The following is a 21,092-nucleotide window of genomic DNA, read 5'->3' as shown; positions in this document are numbered from 1 at the left end:
TTTTTATGTTGAGTAGAAAACAACAATTCTGGTAAGCAGGACTGCCTGAAAAATCTTAATTAGAATTTCTTCAGTGTCTGTTGCTTTCTTGTATACCAGTATTAAATTAAGGCGGAAGAGAGAAAATGCATTAATGAATGTTATTTGGAATAAAAGTTTCTCTAATGTTCTCTAAAATATTTGTCGTTCAGAAAAAAAAGAATTCAAGAGAAAGGAGCTGTAGTCTAATAAAGAAGACAGAAGTTAGTTTTGAAATATTCTTTAGCCTTTCGAAAAAAGTCAGAAATTCACCTTACACTTCATTATTGTGATAGGGTTTGTGGGAGGCTTGTTTGGTTGGTTTTGATTTTGTTGATTTGTTCTTTTTATGTCCAGATTAAGTTAGTTACTAGTGTCATCTCAGCTGCACCAAAAAAAAACCCCAAACAGTAGCGTATTCACTCATTTTTTGCCACTGTGAGCCCTGTAATCTGTTTCATTAAAACCACCACCTTTTGAGAGTTGATGGTATGTAGCTCTTTACATGATATACCATCTTGTAGCCGGGGATTTCTTTTTTCATTCTACAAGTGTTTTTTTTTTTTAAAAGTTGAAAATTAGTGCAGTTTTATACAAACGTACAATGATTCTTTAGAAGTTACTTCTGGAACATGTAGAATTTAATAGATTCTGTATGTACCACTGTAGCATGGACTCATTATAATTCTTTTTGGCAGCAACAGAACTTTTGTTTAAAGCTCAGTAAGTTGCCTTGAACTATAATATATAGGTTGTATTTTTGTGTCTATGTATGTATCTTACAGTGTTATTATTACACTGTTTAAAAAGCTAAACTTTAGACATGACTCAAGAGAGATGCCAAAATCTAATTCTTGCAGATGCTGAACCTTGGAGGTGTAGTTATCACTCCTGAGTTGTCAGCAAGAGAACTTGTTAGAGTTTCACGATGCTGGAAGGCCAGAGAAAAGAGTGTGAGTACAAACTCTTGCACACAACCTGTCTCACCATCACAGGTCCTTGGGTTTTGAAGTGTTGAGGAATTCAATCACTAGAAAATATGCTTTGCATGCTAAAAAGAGCAGCACTGTGTTATACTCTGGCTATCCTTGTCTGCAGTGCCTGCCACCATGTTAAGTACAACAGTCTAACAAAGATAATCTAATCACGGAATCTAAGCAACCTTAGAGCTAGACCCATATAAGTACAAAGATGCCTGAAATTAGCTTGACATTTTATGTGGGAAGCCAAATGAAAGGTCCAAATTCAAACAAACTGGTACCAGGAGGTATCAAAGATGGATTGTGTCTGCTCCAGTCTTTCCCTTTTCAGCAATTCCCTCATCATTTTTTCGGTAATGGTTTTGGCTCACCCTACACAGCAGTGCAACAATACCAAAGTAGCCATTGCCTAAATATGCTAATCTGACCAGCCTGATAACATCAAACCTGAAGGCTTGACTTTGCTTGGGGCAGTTAACTATCTGCTGTAACATCCTTTTCCCTGGTGGAGGAAGGAATTCCTAAGTTTTGATGTCATTTGATAGAAGGTCTGTTCATTTGTGAAATATTATTTAGCTGTTATAATTCTCTTATTCTCTTTAAAATATTTTATGGTGTGTTATATGAATAACAATCTCACAGCATCCACATCTTATTCACAAGGTGAATGCATGATCATGAAACTAGTTTTTCTATCAAGGAGTAATTTCTGGCCTTCTTAAATAGATTTGGGGTAACACAAGAAGCAATAGACTACTTAAAAGCTTTATAGTCCTTTGAAAATATTTGCAATCCCATTCAGTATGTGAATGAAATCCAACCAAAAGACTCTTTGTGGTGTTCCACAAAATAAACCCAGTGTGATCACTCTTGCCAGCATGCTGGGAGTAACATTTTCCATCTAAAATGGATTTCTATCTCATGATTATAATTCTTGTATAAATGGTTAGTTTTTATTGGGAAGATATTTCTTGGTTTGGAATTTTTTTTTTCCTTGGTGCTAAAATCATTGAGGTGGGAGGTTTGCAAAATAAGCTTCAGTATCAGAACCCAAACTAGGCAAAGGGCTAAAAACACATCTTAGGGACCATTAGTCAGAACAATTTGAGCTGGCAGTAGCCAAGATTGTTTTACATATGAAGTTCATAAAATAGAAAGTTGGTTTCTGTAGCAGGAAAAAAATGCCTAAAGGGGTATATTTTTGCTGCAGTTGCTAGGGAGCAGCTTATACTGTATCTGTGGGATATAATGGGAGTCGTGTACAATGCACTACACTGATAATTTACCTTAGAGTGGTTAGAGCTGAATAATACATTCACAGAGCACATCTCATCATACAAAATAAGAAGATGAGATGGATGTTCTTAGTAATGTTAGGTGACAGAGCCACTGTGGTATATGAGGTACAGTACACGTGTCAGTAGGCTGACAGGACCATGTCAGTCCTACATGATTCATAGGTGGGGCTATGATTAGGTGAGCAGAAAATTAATACATTGGCTAGACAGGAGGAAAGAACAGACCAGATGAGAAGAAGTAAAACCTGTGTTTTTATGTATTTGACAGATTCTTTGGAATGATCAAGGTCCTGAGAATCCAAAATCATGTATTCTTTTTTAAAGAGAAGCTCACTTGACTGTGTTGCCAGTAGTATGTTGTTTAATAAAATGAGGATGAATAAATTGTAGGGGTATCTGACTGACCCTGCTGCAAAGTGAAATTGCCCCACTGCATTTGGAAAAAGCTGCTTAGCTATGAAACATCAACATCTGTAATAGAAACCTTTATAATTACTTGGTTATAGAACTTTGTTATTTTATTTCAGAATCTGTAAAATTGGAATTATTTTTCTTGAAAACACAGCCTTAACAATTTGGTATTACTAAAACTGGAAATGCAATATATAAATTACACAACCATATCACTGGTTTCTTCTTTTTATAGCATTAAGCATGTCCAAAAAATTATCCAAATATTGCTAAATATTTCCATTTTAATATAATAGTTAAAATTTTACAAATTTTTTTCTTTATTGAATCAACACAGTGACACTGTCTTGAAGTTAATTGCTTTACTCCTTTGAGCACTGGTGCAAGTTTTTCTCACATACTGCACACAGAGATCAAGTGTGTTTTCCTCAGCAATTACTGCATTTGTTCAAAGTGAATTAGAAAATCAAAAATGTTAGGAACGCACTTTAATTAGATGATTAAAGAACCCAGCAAGTAGTGTGATGTTCAGATAAAAACAAAAGGTATTTCACAGCATTTTTAGGCCATGCCAGAATTCAGATAGGACTAGTTGTACTGTGCAGCTAAAGTGACAAAAAACGGTTTACAGTCTCCTGAAATAATGTATGGCATATATTTATAGTTTTCAACCAATTTTAGCTTTCCAGGCTCAGCTGCCTCACCTTGAAAGATACTTTCAATAAGCAATCTTACTATAAGCTGTCTGAAAACATGATGTTATTCCTAAAAACAATTTGAAACCCACTGGACTTGGCCTTCACAAAACTGTGAGCAGATACTATCAAAATGCAGCTGAAGTTAATGAAGTTATGAATATGTACACTAGAGAAAGATTTTCCAAAAACAACCTTCATAATCTGCTTTTGCAGATTACTTATTTCTTCAACCTTTTCTAAATTTTAGAAGGTTTTTTTCTTGTCTAATCAATCTTTAGGTTGATTTGACTCTTTCTTTAGCCTCCTTCCAACAGTTTAAGTTCTGTAATTTTTGTAATAAAAATGCAACATTTTTTTCCCAAAGAGATCTTTTGGTATTGAAGCAACATCTCAAATTGATTCCAAAGGCTTTGGTCACTGTACAGACCTTGAGTGATGCTTTCTTTTGAATAGACTTATTCCACATGCATTGTACTGACAAGCCGTTAGTTCATTTCAGAAATGCTCCTTTTTAAATTAAATGCAAATCCCACCTTCTGTAGCTTTTAATATTTTTATTTAATTGACATCTCTGTGGATTATATTATGATAATTTTTAATTATTTTTATATACATTCATACGTTTTCCATTAAGCTCTTTGGGTTTGCTCTTATGAATGAAGCATGTAAAACTAATCATTCAAAAGAAAAAAGGACTAGACATTGTAGTTGCTGTTGTATATAGTTATCTACTACCCCACTTTCATTCTACTTTTCTTCTGAAACAGCAGAATAATATTTCTGTAAGTAATAGAAAGAAGAATATTTTATAAAGAAAGAGTCTTAAAATCTGGAAACCTTTTTCACCTCTCTCTTAAAATATGAAATACATTATTTCTATTCCTTCTTTCCTTCAGTTTAACTGTTCAGACATGGACAATGAGCATGGGAAACACCACGTTCAGCCATGTCCAGGGCAACCAGGCTCCACCATGTCTAATGATGACTTGGGAAGCCAAATGGCGTCACTCCAAACACCCCTTCCTTCTTCTTCCTCCAGCTTTACATATTGAGCATGACACCATATGTAATATCCCTATGGTCAGGCGGGGCCAGCTGTCCCGGCTGTGCCTTTTCCCAGTTTCTCATGCAGTGCCAGTCCCCTCACATGTGGTTGTACAAGGAGCAGAAAAGGCCTTGACACTGTGCAAGCCCCGCACAGCAATAACAAAACATCCCTATATTGTCGACGCTGTTTTCAGCGCAAATCTAAAACGCAGCCCCATACCAGCTACTGTGAAGAAGATTAACTCTACTCCAGCCCAAACCAGCACAGTCTGTGAAGGAAGATGTGATTTTTAAGTAAATATATGTCCTCCAGGGTCATTCATAGCAGATTGCAATTAATTGATACTCTGTTGGAGGTATTCTTGGTGGTTCTATTCACTGAAGTCTTTTACAGCAACATAGTTTCTGAGATAGCCATATACCATTGCAAAATGGAATGTGTTTCAGAATGTCATATTTCATTTTAGAGCCACTCTATCATTATTGGTAGTATTATATATAATAGTATTACATATCATGTTGTTATTATTATAGTGTTCTTTTTTTATGTGTCTTTAACTTGGATGCCTTTGTGTGAAGCAGTGCAAATATAAAAAAGGAGAACAGCCCCTTCTCCACAGACTTAAAGCTTACTGTTAATGATTCAGTTCATATCAGAATTATAGCGTACTTCTGAATTTGTAAGACATTTTTAAAAGAAGGGCAATATCTTCTAGTAAACTGTATTTTTACAGACTTTAGCTTATTATGTGATTGGATTATTGACAATCCACTGATTGATCTCTCAGGTCAACTGAGAATCCAGGGTTTTATCACAAATAAAAATTTGTAAAGTCAACATGATTAGTGACATCTTGTAACTGTTTGCAAGTTGTCTTTGCACTTCCAGTATTTTTTAATTTTTAACTACTACTACAGAGGAAAAACACATAGTAATAGTAGTGCGTTCTAATTTTATCATTCACAATACTTTTTGTTGATTTTGTTGGAAGGAAAATTAAGTAGGCTTTGGCACTGAGCTGTTAAAGCTCAGATATTTACAGGAGGCAAAATGAACATCTGTGAAATCCCTATTTCCAGAGCAGCAGTCACCAAAGTGTAGGCACTTATATGCAAATCCCGAGCCTAGTCAGGGAAATGTTCAGGAATATGAGGGCTGACATAGGGAAAATACTAGAATACTGCTTCTGCTCCCTTAATACCTATAAATATATCTAAATACTGTGTCTGAGCTGTCTAAATTGCTGTGTCTGAGCAAGGACTGGCATTCAATTAGTTTGGTTGGTTTACACCACATACATACAATTCTTAAATGTCCAGAGAGATCAATTTTGTGACTAGTACAATAATTCAAAGCTATTTCAAGGTTAGATTATGACACCTTGTCTTTAATGCTGTATATTCTATAGTCTTAATGCTACGTTGTTCCTGATGAACATCTTACCTAGATCTTTGCAAAAGGCTGAATTAACTGTGGGCTGCTCAGAAACATGGGCTGCGGATGGAGGGAGGATTTTTCTCTGCTGTTCTGTGTTGGAACCACAGGCCAGGGCTGGAAGCTGTTTTAAGGTGACAGCATTGTAGCTACTCAAGGACATAGCCTAAGGCAGTATATCTCTGCATTGTCGTTTTTGTAGTATATGTGTTTTGATATAGATTAAAAAGTTTGGCCTTGTTATGCAGAAGCGATCCAGAGATTCTGAACAGTAGCAAATCATCTTATTCTGCCTTTACACCCTTAATTTTCACTACAGTGTTTACCCCAGCATTTCCACCCAACTCTGGGATGGCTGTAAACTGGTTATTCGAGCTGTAAGAAAAAGAAAAGGATCAAGAACAGTGAGACAAAATAGACACTCCAGTGAATCACAGCTAAGGTCTAACAGTCCTACTACTAGTAAAGATTCCATTATTGCTACTCAGCAAGCAAATATTAGATTTCAAACAGTAGTTTCAACTCATTAAATTCCCTTGGTCCCACTCGCAGCTCTATTTGCTGAGTATCTCCTTCTCTGGAGATACTCAAAAGCTCCCTGGATGTGATCCTGTGCAATCTGCTCTGAGAAAACCTTCCTTACCAGGGGGATTTGATTAGATGGTCCCCTCCAACCTCAACCATTCTGTGATTCTACATTCCTCTGGGAATGAAGCTGAGAACTCTGGCGGGGGGGGGGGGGGTTAACTGATAAAGGTACCTAAATCAGTAACATTTACTTTCTTCTTAATTTAGCAGTTGCTTTTAAAATGCAAGTAAGAAGACCCACTTATCATCATTTGTTATTCTTGCAGATTGTGGAGATGCTGAACAGGCATCACATGCTCCGTGTGGGTTTTGCTTGTTTAGTGCAGACTTGGTTCTGTTGTGTGTTGTTGGGGGTTTTTTAAACTGCCAACTAATCTTGAGGAAACTTGTGATCAGCATGTCCTTGATGATAAATGAAGGAAGTAAACAACTTAAGAGCTCCTTGTCTGCTTTTCTGAAGTATGGGGCCAACCAGATTGATAGCATCCACAAAGTAGCAGAGTCACTTTCCTACTCTCTTGCTGCTATGTTTGGTATCATAAGATATCGAGTCAGGATGGAATGCCAGAATTAATCATTCTCAGACTTTGATGAAGAGGAAAGGGGTTTTGTTCGCCTGTTCTCTAAATGGAATGTGAGGTGGGACAAGGATCTTTCAATAGCACTGCGTAGGGGATCTCTTCTATGCCACTATTAGAGAATCAGAAAGATAAATGACAGGTCATCGTTTCTGTTTCCTAGAACAGAAAATTGGCATGGAATGGTGAGAGCTTGTAGTCAAAAGAAAGGCCTCTAAAGCCACAAACTTTTCAGAAGTGTTTGTCTATACTGTATGCTTTGTGTCCATGTCTGCCTGCAGACCACTTACGTTCACAAATGTAATGCCCTAATATACCCTTTTGGCCGCTCCTGACAGGCAGATAGTAGCCTTCTTAGGTCATATTACTCAAACATTACAAGGAGTTTCTGTGGTCTAATCTGGTATGTTCTAGACATTCAAAACAAAACTGAATAACTGTACTAAATATGTATTCTGTAGTCTTCATGAATCTGTTTGGATTCTGAGCTCCCTGGGATTATAAAAAAAAGTGTATCTAATAAAGATACTCCTCTCTGATAATAGCAGTTTAATTAAGCATTGTTTTTCACCAAACTCAGTGCTCCTCCAGAAAATTACTTATAATTTAAATTCTAAATCACTGTTAATTAACCAGTCAAAATTCAGATTACTGTCTGCCATTCACAGTCTCTGGTACACATCTGATGACAGAAAAGACAGTTATGAAATACTGGTATGAAGGTATACAGGATTCCTTGGCCTTGATGCCAGTCCTTTATTAACTGAAATGCAATACTTGGCGGGGGGGAGTTGGGCTTTTGACCCTTTGAGAAGGGCGTCCCCTTTGATGGACCAAACTGTTTCAAACCACAAGTCAAGAAACAGGATTAATAGGTGTGAAAAACAGTTGCCTGCAGACCATAGCCAGCACAAAAAAAGGTTAAGGCAAGATTCATAGAACTAAATGTTGTGTAGAGAAAGCTGAAGAAATTAGTCATTAGATTATTTTGGAAACTTCAAAAAACCAAAACCAAACAAAAATAAAACCAACCAACCAAAACCTCCCAAAAAACCACTTGGTATTGCTTTCTACCTCTGCATTTAACATGTAAATTATGTAATTCTTTTTATTTACTCCTGAACACCGGAGTACTTTTTTTAACATGGGCATCTTCATACAGAGGACATGAAATAGCAGTTGACACATGGATAAATGTCTAAATTGTGCTGTATGATGATACACATTCAGAGACTGTACAGTGTGTCCAAACTATTTTTTTGCACAGAATGTTAAAAGCCTAGTAGACAGAACTGTAATGGTGATTGCTGCCTATAAGAGATAGAATAATGCAGGCTGTAAATAATAGGAATGATCCCGTTCAAGCCAAAGGAATACCTAGGCTGACAAATTCTAGGGTGAAAAAAAACCATTTTTATAATTTTATTTTTCATATGTATGTCTTGGGCTATCAATCAGCTTTCTTTAGCTGAAGCCAGCTGGCAGGTGACACTGCAGTTTATCAACCACCAGTAAACAAAATGTTATGCTCCAGAAAAATTCAATTCCCAAATCCCAGCCCTAAAAATCAATAAAGCTTCTCCTGCAGCTAAAGCATTTCTTATGAACATTAATTTTTTAAATACAGCATTTTCCCTCACCTTTCTTAAAAATACAGATAAAAACTAAAACCAAATTCAAATTAAAAGGTATGAAAACTGTGATGCTAGAAACTACAAGTCTCTTTCAAATTTTCATAAACATTAAACTGGGTTTTTTATTTGGCTTAACAAAATTATCTAAAATTAGTAAAGATGCAGAGATTTATTATATGAATCCTTAGAAACTAAAACCATGTTTGGAATTTTTAATAGTTATAGTAAAACCCTACTCTCACTTTCTGAAGCTCTTGTTCCCAAGTAAAACCTCACAAGACCAGTTACTCCGTTGTATACGATTTTACTGCATTAAGGTGTATCATAATACAATTAATAACATCTTCTTTGTCAGTCAGTACCCAGCTGTGGTTTAGTTTGGAATAGCAAACTATAAAGAACTAATAAAATCCAACTTAATCTGCATTAGTATTTACATCTTTCCCTTTTAATACTTTGATGCAATCTCATTCAGGAGATGGCTGAGGAGTATAAGCAGTGCAGTCATGGAGGCACAGGGGTCTCTGTGCTTTGCATTTGAAGTCTGCATAAGCTGCCAGATTGTGCAAACACCTTTTCCACCTTGCTTTGTGTAACAAAGCTGTATATAAACTTTCCTGGTGTTGTGGTTGTATAAAATTAAATGTCCTGGAATTCTTTGTGTCATCCTCTGGTTTTGGCCAGTGATATCTGGGGCCTCTTGTGTTATGGTTTTAGTCTCAAAGTTACTGAAGTAGTTAGGTTGCTGTTAACTTTCAGGATATTAATCGTTTGATGCATTCGTCTTCTTTCTGATCTTTTCCAGTGGCCTCTAGAGCTCTCTACCTCAAAGAGGTTCCTACAGCTTGCTGTTGGTACAAACTGAAGCATTCAGCCCTTCATGGAATCAATGGAGTCTATAACTTTAATGTATAAATATGCTTAAAAAGATTCTGGGACCTTCATTGATTGACACAATATGATTAATTGTCCTATTCCTCTGTATTCTGTGTACAGAGTGAATCATGTTACTTTCTAAATTGTGTTACTTTTCTAATTCCATCCTCTTCTTTAGAGAAGCCTGTGCAGATCTCTGAGGAAGTATCTATTCAGAGCCTGTTGCTTCAACCTACCACTGAAATGAACCACTATGCTTTTAAGAGGAATCTGGAATATAATCCAAGTTTTACAAACCTAGAAAAACATCCATATGGGATTATAACAAATTAATTTGTTGGACAGCTCATGTTCACTAGTATATGTTTTTACTCAAAAAATTGTTATGTAATACAGGTAGGAAAGGTGAGATAGGTGATATTTTGTTCATGATTATGCTAATAAAAAACGTGCTTGAATTTGGGGGATGTTTTTTGGTTTTCTTTTAAATTTGGCTGCTTGCATGCTCATGGATTTCTAGATGGGAGTAACACTACTACTCATAGCACTTAAATATGTTATGGGGCATAATTAAAATGGGAAAGAAATATCATCCCCCTATCTTGAAGTCAGTCACATGGATAAATGTATTTGATCAAAAATGAGATATAAAATATCTCCAAGAGAAGATGAAATCCAAAAAAACTCATCATCAAATCGTTACCCAGAAGTAATCTCAGATCTGTGTGTTAACATTGAGCTCATTCACTAAATTAAAAAAAATTGGAATAACATTAATGTTATTTCTGACAGTTACATTTTCTTATTTTACTGTAGAACATCAAGAAGGATATTATATACAGATAAATTTGGTAACATTCAATAACTAGAAATATATTGAAGCTTACATTTCTAAGTAGCATTAACAAGGTGATAACTGCTAAAAATTCTGCCCGGTGTGTGGAGCAGTATATCTGGGGGTTTTCACGAAGGGGAAATAGAGAAATATAAGGAAGAACCTGAAAGTGAAGAGAACCTCTTTAGTGTTTTTTTTTTCTCTACTGAGTAAGGTTTTACAGTCACTGAGAATAAAGTACTGCATTTTTTGTTGTCCCACTCAGAAAACCATCTTCAGTGTGCTAAGATAATCCATCACTGGCCCTTTTTTCCACTCAGGTAGAAGTTCCCTGGTTCTGCCTTGCTTGTAGCATGCTGCAGGTCTCCCTGCAGTCTGTGACTGAGTGACCATCCCTGCCTTACAGAGCAGCTGAAGTGACTCCTGTTATCATACATACCTGCAAATTACCAGTCTTGTCTTCAGAATGGATCTTTTCTGTCAATAGTTGATTTCATTTCAAAGCTTTTTTGTCACTGAAAGTCTTTGAATTTTATTGATGGTAGCTAACTGTTAGGGCAAACGAGCTTGCTGTTGGGATCAAATAGAATTCCAGCACCTCTGGAAACAATACCGTGTAACACTGTGGTGCATTTGGGTAAGTTCAGGACAGCAAGCTGAGGGTCAGTTTGGTTGTAGCTAGTTTCCAAGGATAAGGATTCCCTGGTTCTTTAGCTTTCTAAAAAATTATTTGCCTACATTAGAAAAAGGAAAATTTACCACGAAAACATGGACAGTTTTCTGGTTTGAAAGCCTATGGGAAAAGTGAAACTAATTTGTTTTGCCTTGTCATCTGGATGATAAAATAAATAATGTAATACATTTAAGAGAAATAATCACACTTTATTCTTCCCCAAATGATAATACTGGTACACAAAAATGAGGAAAGCTGTATTGCACAACTCTCTCCTGATACTACATTTGCTTTATTCTATTGTAATTTCCAGGTAAATGGACTTACTTGTATATTAACAATCAGCAGAAAAATCAGGACCCTTCTACCATTAGACAATTTACATCTGCTAACAAGGTCTTTTTTTTGCCTCTCACTCAGCTGCAAGGGAGTCAGTCAGAGTCCCATAGTTTTTACATTTCCTAACAAACAATTTGGATAGTAGGTTGATCTTGGTGAACTTGAAACCGTTTGTGACTGCCACAGCAACCTTTCCTGGCATTATTTATGTGTGGAAGAGGGACAGTCAACACCTCTTATGTAGTTTTCCTCATCAGCCCCCACCCCAGGCCTGCTGAGGTTTGGTGTGGTAACATGGAGGCCAGCATTCAGCTGCATTCTTACAGTGAGGTGAGAAAGTCCAGACCAAAGCCAGCACAAACAGTGAAAAAAGAGGTAATTTGTAATACCTATGAGATAGGTGATATTGACAATCTGACAGGGCGAATCCTTGTTTGCAGTGGGAATGACTAGGAGTTAGCAGATAAGGTCAGACAGAGGATGTTTCCTATCCAAGTCATCATCAGCTACAAAAAAAGTTACTACGTCCTGTTCCCCCCCCCCCGTGGCAATTGGCCTTGTCATTCACACCCTGTCTTTACCATTTTTTCCTCAAACAAACCTGACCTTTTTACTCTTGAAGCCTGTATGCTAACTATACACCTGTGTATCCTGGGCAAAGAAGGTAAAGGGAGGAAATGTGAGCTTCCATTAACTAAACAAACATTTAAATACCAAAACAAAGCAGCCAGTTCCTTAGCTTGCTCATAAGGTATTCTGGTAAGTAAATACCTTATTCTTGGCTGTATTCATAGCCATTCTGCCAAGGAAGGTTCTACACTAAGATCTGAAAGACTTGTACAAATATATTACCCTCCAGTATTCTTGCTTTACTTTTATGCTATTCCTGACTCATCCCATCCATGGTCTACATCTACATGTAGATGAATTTACTAAAGGTCACTGATTCCAGGTGAAATGCTGTGCTACACTGAGCAGGGAAGACAACTGCTCGTGTTATTCACATCCCTCTCAGAGGAGGCATGGAAAAAGCTCATGGATTTCCTGGCATTAATTTCTAAAAAATATGTGAAATTCTGATTCTGCTTTTCAGCTTTGAGTTGTCTAGCTAAAGCAGTGTGATGCTGTTTGGACCCTGTCCAGTGTCACTTGAGGTGATCCACTCCAGATCTGCAGTGAAATGCCATAACCTCTTTGGGTATATAACAACTCAGCTCTTTGTATTAGTTACATAAAAGTGGCACTCTTTTTATGCTACTCTTACCAAACCTATCACCTGATATTCATGTGAAAGAAGCATTTTTGTACCTTTTAATTCCAATTATACTCTGAAGAGTGAAGCATGGCAGAAGTTTAATTCAGTGTACCTTTTTTTTCTCCCTGAAAGCATCAATGAGCATGCAGAGAATGCAGGCAGGTAGTGAAAGTTCTTACTGTACCTTTAAACTACTGTAAGAATAGTTTTCTTATTAATAATACATGTGAAAGAATGAGTTTCAATGGACTGTTTGGTTCCAGATGCTCTAACCATATGCCTCAAATGATAACAATGAAGAAGAGTTTTTAGAGATAGGAGTAAGAAAAGAATGGATTTAATACATCCTTTTAGAAATATCTTCATATCCATTCATTTTATGGGCACTAATCTAACCACACATCTTTAATACATATTCAATTTCTTCTCTAATCTAGGACTCTGTTAAAGCTTTCCCGCTGTACCTTTTTAAGCAGAAGTTGAATAAAATGCCTGAGTAAAAAGTAGAAGACACTAAGGAAGAAATCAAGCCATAAAAATAAATATTTACATATAATCTAGTTACAGCTATATAACATATTGCATCATGGAACAAGGGAAGCTCAGTGATTTTCCAGTGCACTCACCTGGCATTCAACCCTAATCTGTGCCACCTGCTATAATAGTGAATGCAAATAAATTCATTTTCAGTTTTCACTGTTTGTTGTGCTCTCTTTCCCTTCTACTTATTTATTGTTACTGAGCTGACTGTTGAGGCTTTGATGAATTTTAGTGGAAAATTCATTCAGCCTTCTAATCTCTTGAAATAGCGAATAGATTACTAGAAAGAATGGGAGAATTATTAAATATAAATTGACATAGCTGGAAATGAGTTCGTTCTGAGTTATGTCTTCTTATCAATTGAATTTTGCACAACATAAATCAAAACAGATGGAAATAAAAGTACAAAAGGAAAATTAAATTCTTCTACTTTTCAACTTCTCTTAATAAGTGTTTCATTCCTAGTAGAAAACCAGAACATCTTCCCTTCATAATTATATTTATAAAAAAGCAATAAAAATGAGTTTGAGATTGAATGAGGATCCTGGTAAATGAGGCTGGCAGCAGAGGGATAGAGGGTAGGAGGGCACACAGGAGGGTGACAGCTTCAGGTAATGTGTGTGTGTGTACATGCATGTACTCGTAAGGGAGGACAGAGATGAAACAGGAGGCTGGCAAGAGATCACGAAAAGACTGATGGAAAACAAGTACCTATAGAATAGAATTAAGAGTAACTCATCAAGGAGGTTAAGAATCAAACTTGGAGGTGTTGGGGTGCATTTCCTAAGCAGAGTTGCTGCTACTCTGCAGGCAAGAGCTGTGCAACTGTGATGAGAAGATGACAGTGAGACCAAGGAGGAAACAAAGCAGGAGTGGGCACATAGCCTGCAAAAGTGGGTTATTTTTGAAAAGGACAAAAGTCAAGATTTTCAAGCTGAGTCAGCATCATCATTCACTTTTACAATCAGCGTTTCAGCTGAGCCACAATGAATCCTGCAGACATGTAAGCAGTGTGATTAGTTTTCACAGTACAAATGTTTGATACTTGCATACTACTATTAATCACTGCTTATGGTCCTAACACTACTCATGGTAGATATACACGTCTGGATAGTAGTTTTGTTAGAACCAATGCAAACACTGACAACCTGTTCTGTCTGTTTTACATTTTGTTTCTTTAGTAACAGTATAGTAATATTTGCCAAGGATGAAGTCTGTAGCACATTTGACAGAGAAAGAATTTGAAATGGCCACTCAAACCCTTCAGTGGTTTTCTTTGCTCCACAACATAAAAACACAATTTAGTATTTCGTTGGGCACAATAAATAGCTGCAATTCAATAATTCAGAAGCTGAGCACAGGCTGATGTAGGACACAGTACACGTGCACTGCTAGAGAGAGCAACGGGGCCCCAAAGCATCCCCTGTGACAAGGAGTGCACCACAGGCTCTGAGTCATCACCAGTCCTGGCTGCCTCGTGCTACCACTGCTGTATTGCTGCCAAACCTGAGCTGGCTCTGTGCCAACTGCATTTGTGCCTTTCCCTTCTCATTCCAGGAGTGGACTGTTTGCATCAGGACTGCATGAAACTCATAAGAAATTACTGAGGTGTAGAGAATATAAAGATTTCACAACAGTCTATTAAAACAAATGACTCTATTACTAAATCCTTAACTATGACTTTGAAGATATAGAACCCATGTATTTCTCCAGGCATCAGGACTTTAAGAGTTAAATTTATATAACTGGACAATATGCAGCGTCTGTAGAATTGCAGCTGGTTTTTCATAGGTATTCTCCAAATATAAACTATTTTATGTGCTGAGAATTCTGAAATAAAGCTGTTGAGAGTAATTAGGGAAATACAATCTTCCCCAGGAGTGATATGCTTTTAGATTCAGATTTTTTAATCCTTTTTGTTACAAAGAAGATAACTTACTGTTTAAAGAGAACTGTACAGTTTCTTAGGTTTGCATAATTTTACCTTCATCTTGCCAGCTCACTGTGGAAAGCATCAGAATGGAAGATAAGAAAATGTTTTAAGGTGGAAATCTTTTTCTCCAGAAAAATCAGTGGTAGTCCTTTGCTATTGTTGTAAAGTATCTGTCTAGAGATATAGAAAAATGCTTTTTAATTTTGTTACAGTCAGAACAACGCTTCTTTCATATTATTAAACAACGGGTACCTTAAGTGAACACTAAGGTCATGAAAGAAGGAATCACAACCATAGCAAACTTGAGCATCCTAGTTGTAGTGTTTTCCTCTGTTATTTGCTGAGCTGTCTTTCAGTCAGATGCAACACAGTGTTTAAAATGTGCGTTTTCTGAACGTGGAGTTCAAGAGGATTTCCAAAGACTTCCTGATCAAAATGTGGCTTTTTACAATGAAAGCAGCAAAATTGCCTACTCATTGTAAGGCTACAAAAGACACAGGATGGATGACTTTGGTTCAGTGATACAGTTTTGGATATTATTATTTTAGTGATAAAGCAGAGCAGGAGGCAAATCACTCTCACTCAGTGCCAACATACAACCAAATTATGCAGATGCATTCCAAATGAATTAATTAAAAAACCGAACACATGGAAAAGGAGATTTGAGAAGTTCATCTTCCAAAGATTTTAACAAGTTCACTCTTGAGAACAATCTTGAGGCAACCTATTCCGAATTAGGAACCTTACCTAAGGTCTATTAAAACCATGAAAAAAAGACTCCCTTTGACCTGGATAATTGATCAATCAAGTCTTTGTTTACCTAATGGCAGATCAGTCACCTTGCAATGCTGACCTTTGTATGAGAGTCTCCATGCTGGATCAGCATGGGCTGGCCAGCAGGGAGAAACAACAGAAGGAAAAAATAATTGAATGTGATTCAAAGCAAAGCTTTTGCCTTTTTTTTTTCTTTTGCCAAGAGATAATGTTATTTAGAGTTTTAAGGAGGGATGCAAACAATCAGTTTTGGTAACAGCACTTTTCTATAATTCTGTCGTGGTTTTGTGATGCATATTGATCACACAATTCACAGATCACAAGAAATGCTACACCATACAGCAGATTCCTAAAAAGTGACCAGTCACTGATGAGCTCTTCTTATGTCAGTGTTTTGACAGTGGAACAGTCTTGTTGAGTCTCTTAACTGCTTAAACCATAGTTGAATGCAATCAAGTCAGATTCAGAACTCAAATTTTCAGAGGAAACAGCATACAGTACCTAATAGATTACCCATTCAGTGAATAAAAGTCAAGTACCCCCAAGAAAAAAGAAAAATCTACTACACACTGTGCTTGTATTATGCCTACATTTTAAAGCAAACCCTTTTTCAAAAGTTTACTCTAGTAATCTCAGAAAAGAACTTAATAGTACTAAAGATTTAGTTCTTTCATTTATCTTTTTAAAAATGAAAATATCATACTGAACTCACTTAAGTGAACAAATTTGGTCTAAAAACAATTATTAAAGAGAGATAATACTTTATCTCTGCTAGTAGCAGTATATGTGAAAAAGCCAATCAGTTCTGTCACGGACAAGGATGATGGTTAAGAATGGAGGACATCTCTTCTAGCAGGTTGTCTGTTCATTTCTGACATCTGACTGGTACAATATTGAGCACTTAAATTTATGGCATATGGTAGTCTGAAAAATAAAGCATTATGCTTGCATACAGAAAACCCTCTTCTGAATTTCATCACAGCCATCTTGTACAATATTTTTATTTTTTAGTAAAGGATTTATTTCAGAAAGTTGGGTTATAAATGCTTTTATATGGTTATATATGGATAGTCATTCATTCTTCATGCCTGTATAAAGTGTATGAAGTCTACCTAAGAAGACTTTTGGGTCTGTTACAAGATTAGGTTGTTTTGGTTTTCTATTGTATTTGATGGGTAATTTAAACTACAAATGGAAAGCTGTTTTGCTTGCGTGTTGTTTGTAGCAAAGGCTGACAATTTACTAAAGTTTTTTGGCACTGAAACTTATAAGTCTATTGTTAGCAGGAAAAGACTCTATGTGTTTCAAGAAGAAATCTCATTGGAATTAAAGTAATTTGAGTAATGACCAAGATTTTCAAAGATACCTAGAGGTTCACTGATTCCTCCTGCCTGAGAAAGACAGAATTGACATGTTCTAGAAGTATTAATTAGCTATTCTAATTAAGGTATTATAAAAATTTACAATTTACTCCCTTTTTTTTTTTTGTATGAAGCATTCTTTCTTATACTCTGTTATGCCTACTTGTTAAAAGACCATCCACACTCACAGTATAGAAGGATTTTAGTACCTGGGCACAAACTGAAGTGCATGACATGGAGAAAATCTGCAGTCACCTTGCAGTTTTGGTACAGGCCTCTTTTGGCTGCAGTACAGCATGTGTGATGACTTAGGGGCAAAGGGACTTGCTCCGTTGGCAGTACAGAAGGCAAGTCGCAAGAGGATTTAAATTAGAGGGGATCTATAAAGCTGTAACTCACTGTGCTTTGGGTAAAAATAAAAGCTATAGGGGGAAAAAGACTTTCAGGGAGGTGCTTTTAATCCAAATTTTGAGAAATATTTGGCTCTTCAGAATTTTAAATGAACAGTCGTGACAATTTAAAATGAACAGATCATGTACTGACTTCATTTGGTTGGAGTTTTTATGAGATACAGGAGAGCTGTACTCAACACCAAGTGTTCTAATGCCTTGACAAAATTTGTAGCAATAAAGATGGGATATGTAGATGGTCCATATTTAAGATTATTAAAAACTGTTGTGAAATCCGTATCTTATCCATCCTGTATTTCAGATTACTCTTCAGAAAGTGGAGGGAGAAAATTAAAAGAAAAAAAAAGACAACTAAATTAGCTGTTTCACAGAGATTACTAAGATGTTGTAATTGCATATAATTATCTGTAACTAGATAGAAAAATATGTGCCATTGGAGAAGTAAAAGAAGCTACTTCAAACAGCTGGTTTTTTTTACCAGTACAGGCTGTGCTCAGTGATGTAAAATCAGAATAATACAAAAACATATTTTCATTTTTTATGTTTTTAAAACTATAGATTAGCTTTCACAATTGATTGAGATACTCTCTATATTGCTACACAGTGTGGGAGAAAGTGTTTTGAAGAAACTTTTAAGAACTAGATTTAATTTTCTTAATTCCATGCTAATTGTGTCCAATCACATTCCACGTAGGCAGTGCACAGGACCATTGCCATTTAGTGGAGGTCAAGTCAAGATGTAGATATTTGAGCTATGGCTGAGGAAGAAGGCAAAGCATCTGTGGTGAGACAGTGGCTTAGCAGCCTATTGGCAATTTCTGTAGATGTTTCAAGGTAATTTGTAAGTGGGCTCGTGTCAAGCTTCCTTTCCATCTCAGCTTTACATAATGGCTCTGACCCTAAAGAGACATGAAATCTACAAGTCTGGACTTCCCAAGGCTGCTCAGCGCAGCCTGCAGGCACCTTGAACCAGTACAGTTCATTCTTCATGAACACTGAGTTCACTTTTGAGAGAAAGTGTGGGAGAATTTGTTTGTTCTATAAAAACCATTGTCTCAACAATGCACCACGTAGAATTACAATTGCTTTCTCTTCTAGTGGCTTGGCATATTGATCTTTGGACACTGCACTGTAGAGTAGCCCATCACCAGGAACCTACTAAACTGGTGTTTTTCTTTTAGAACAAGTTAACTGTGAAATCCTGGACTTTTTATAGCATGAAAAAGTTCCACAGGCTAGAATAGCTACGTATTAATTACTTTGTGATACCCACAAATTTATTGAAACAGAACATGTGTAATTGATATAATGTCTCTTTTTTTTTTTTTAAATTTGATGACATTTTCAAAAGAGGAAAACATGAGTAAGTAGATAAAAATTTATTCTATTCAAGGAAGTGCACAAGAAATACATGTCTGTCACTGGTGCTAAAATTATAAGATTACTTTAAAAAACAAGTTGGAAGAATAAGGAATGAAATCACCAGTTCTTTATCACAGGAAGAATGAGTGACTGTGAGAAGAGAAAGAGCTGAATATGAATCTAAACTATGCATATGGAATATGATGGGATTTTTAAAACATGCGGGACATATTTTTTCCATAGTGCAGAGCTTTCAGTTACCCACAGTCAACCTCCTTTTAAAAATCAAACGTCTGTCAAAATAAACTCAACAAAACATAGAGACTGCAGGTCTTTGTCTTTAAGAAACACAAGCGTGAAGGTGATGTAGCCAAGTGTTTTTCATACATAATACAAATAGCAAGTCTTTTTAATGGAAGTGAGGAAAAAGAAAATATTTTCTAAAAGCTAGAGACATGACTATTCATTAGGAACTTAAATGTAGTCTAAGCAAATAATAAGGCATTTTGGAGTTTCATATCACTCTTATAAAATAAATGTTCCTGTAAAGCCCATGTCAATCGAAAGAAAGAATAATAGTAGAGAACATTTGTTTAAAGTGCTTATTAGTTGCACAGACAATAGGTAGTACACTATGATTTTCGAAGATAAACCTATTTTTCAAAGAAAGTCACAGATGTCTACATTATTGTCTTTTATGGAAACTTTTTTAGGAAAGTTCTTAATGTTCATTGTGCACTAACAGTCTCATTTTGGAACTGGCAGGGTTGGCACATCCAATTTTGCTAAACATTGTACAATAAATTATTTACAGTCATTCCAGTAAGGGGAAAAAATTTCTGAAGCATTAAAATCAAGTCTACACTCTGTTATCTGTAACGAAAACAGTCTGGAAGAAGCTCTCTTTTCCAGACTGAAGAAGAATTTAGTTCCACTGCTTCTGAAGCTTGGTGTGCTGCCTGTGACTCTCTCCCAGGACTGCTCAATGTGCACACAATGCAAACACATGGAGCCAGTTCATGTGCTGCAGCTGGGTCTGCCTGACACAGTAAGACCTTTTGGAACCAGAAGTGTGGCAGGACATGGCAGGCACACAAAAAATGGCTTCAATTCAGCAACTGGCACACAAGTTGTGTCCTGTTTGGCTTCTCCAGAAGCCACGTTCTGGCAGGACTCCAGACCTGTTGTCACCTTGCTGGACCTGAGCAGGCCTGGCCTATATCAATTTTTTTTCTGCTCATGGTACCCATAACCCATACCAAATGAGGCTGCACACAATGCATGAACAATTCTTTTTTACTTACAGAAATATTTACCAACTGACTTCAGGGGTATTGCCTAAAGTATTTAGTTCCTCTGAAAGGAGGAGCTTATTCATTCATTATTTAAGTAAGCTTCAGAACTTGCAAAAAGAAAAAAGTCCTATTCTGCAAAGAAGAAAAAGTCCTGTTCTACATAAGGAGAAAGGGGAACCGTGCCAGGAAGCAACACCCAGGAATAACCGTTTGGCAACTGTCTCATGTCTGAATAGCTGGAATCTTCTCTCCAAAAAGGTTCAACTCCTTTGTGCTGTTGTTTTAGTCTTAGGCAACAAGTGGAAAAGGCCTAGGAAGTAAGGCATAATACTCTCCTGCAGCTGTTTCCAATGCAGCATGTGAAAGAGAAGACATTGTAAAAATTAAACATATAGATAATACCAAAGTTCATTAAGTCAACTCTAATTCTATTGTTGTCTTTAGAATTTGCTGGCATTACAAGGCACACATATTCCCTGTCTTCCATGAAGAAAAATTGCATTCTTAGTGACATCCTTGTTAGTCTAGATTGGGCCAGACTAGCACTGATGTTATCTAATAAATTTTGTAAATACACGGATAGTAATTTTGCTGTACTTACAAATATTAAAGAGCCATTTGCCTCAATTTCTGCTGGTATTTCTGATTATCAGTAGTTCCTCGGAAACTTAGAACTGCCCTTGCAAGGCAGTTCCACCTTCTCCTCACGAGTAGTATGTTTTGCAGCCGACATCATTATTTTGGATTTTTTT

General features: G+C 36.5%; 1 protein-coding gene across 5 annotated transcripts in view; it reads left to right on the top strand.

The window, feature by feature from the left end:
• The window catches only part of B3GALT1 (beta-1,3-galactosyltransferase 1), a 188,414-nt gene that overhangs the window by 14,466 nt on the left and 152,856 nt on the right, over positions 1-21,092 (top strand). For 3 of the 5 annotated variants that reach the window (XM_027636925.1, XM_027636928.1, XM_027636929.1), the window contains one exon: positions 879-971. The exons of 1 other annotated variant lie outside the window; for it this stretch is intronic. Coding sequence is in view for 3 of the 4 variants with exons in the window: in XM_027636928.1 (XP_027492729.1) it covers positions 879-971 (93 nt within the window). In the remaining variant the exon portion in view is untranslated. Of the gene's footprint in view, positions 1-878; positions 972-9,492; positions 10,022-21,092 lie in introns of those variants that run through there. One more of the 5 variants, XM_027636930.1, reaches the window with a different exon arrangement.

This window comes from Corapipo altera, unplaced genomic scaffold (genome assembly GCF_003945725.1).
Source record: "Corapipo altera isolate COAL_440 unplaced genomic scaffold, ASM394572v1 45, whole genome shotgun sequence".
In the NCBI taxonomy this organism is placed as follows: domain Eukaryota; kingdom Metazoa; phylum Chordata; class Aves; order Passeriformes; family Pipridae; genus Corapipo; species Corapipo altera.
The sequence above is the reverse complement of the archived record's forward strand: the minus strand, read 5'-3'. Positions and strand labels throughout refer to the sequence as shown.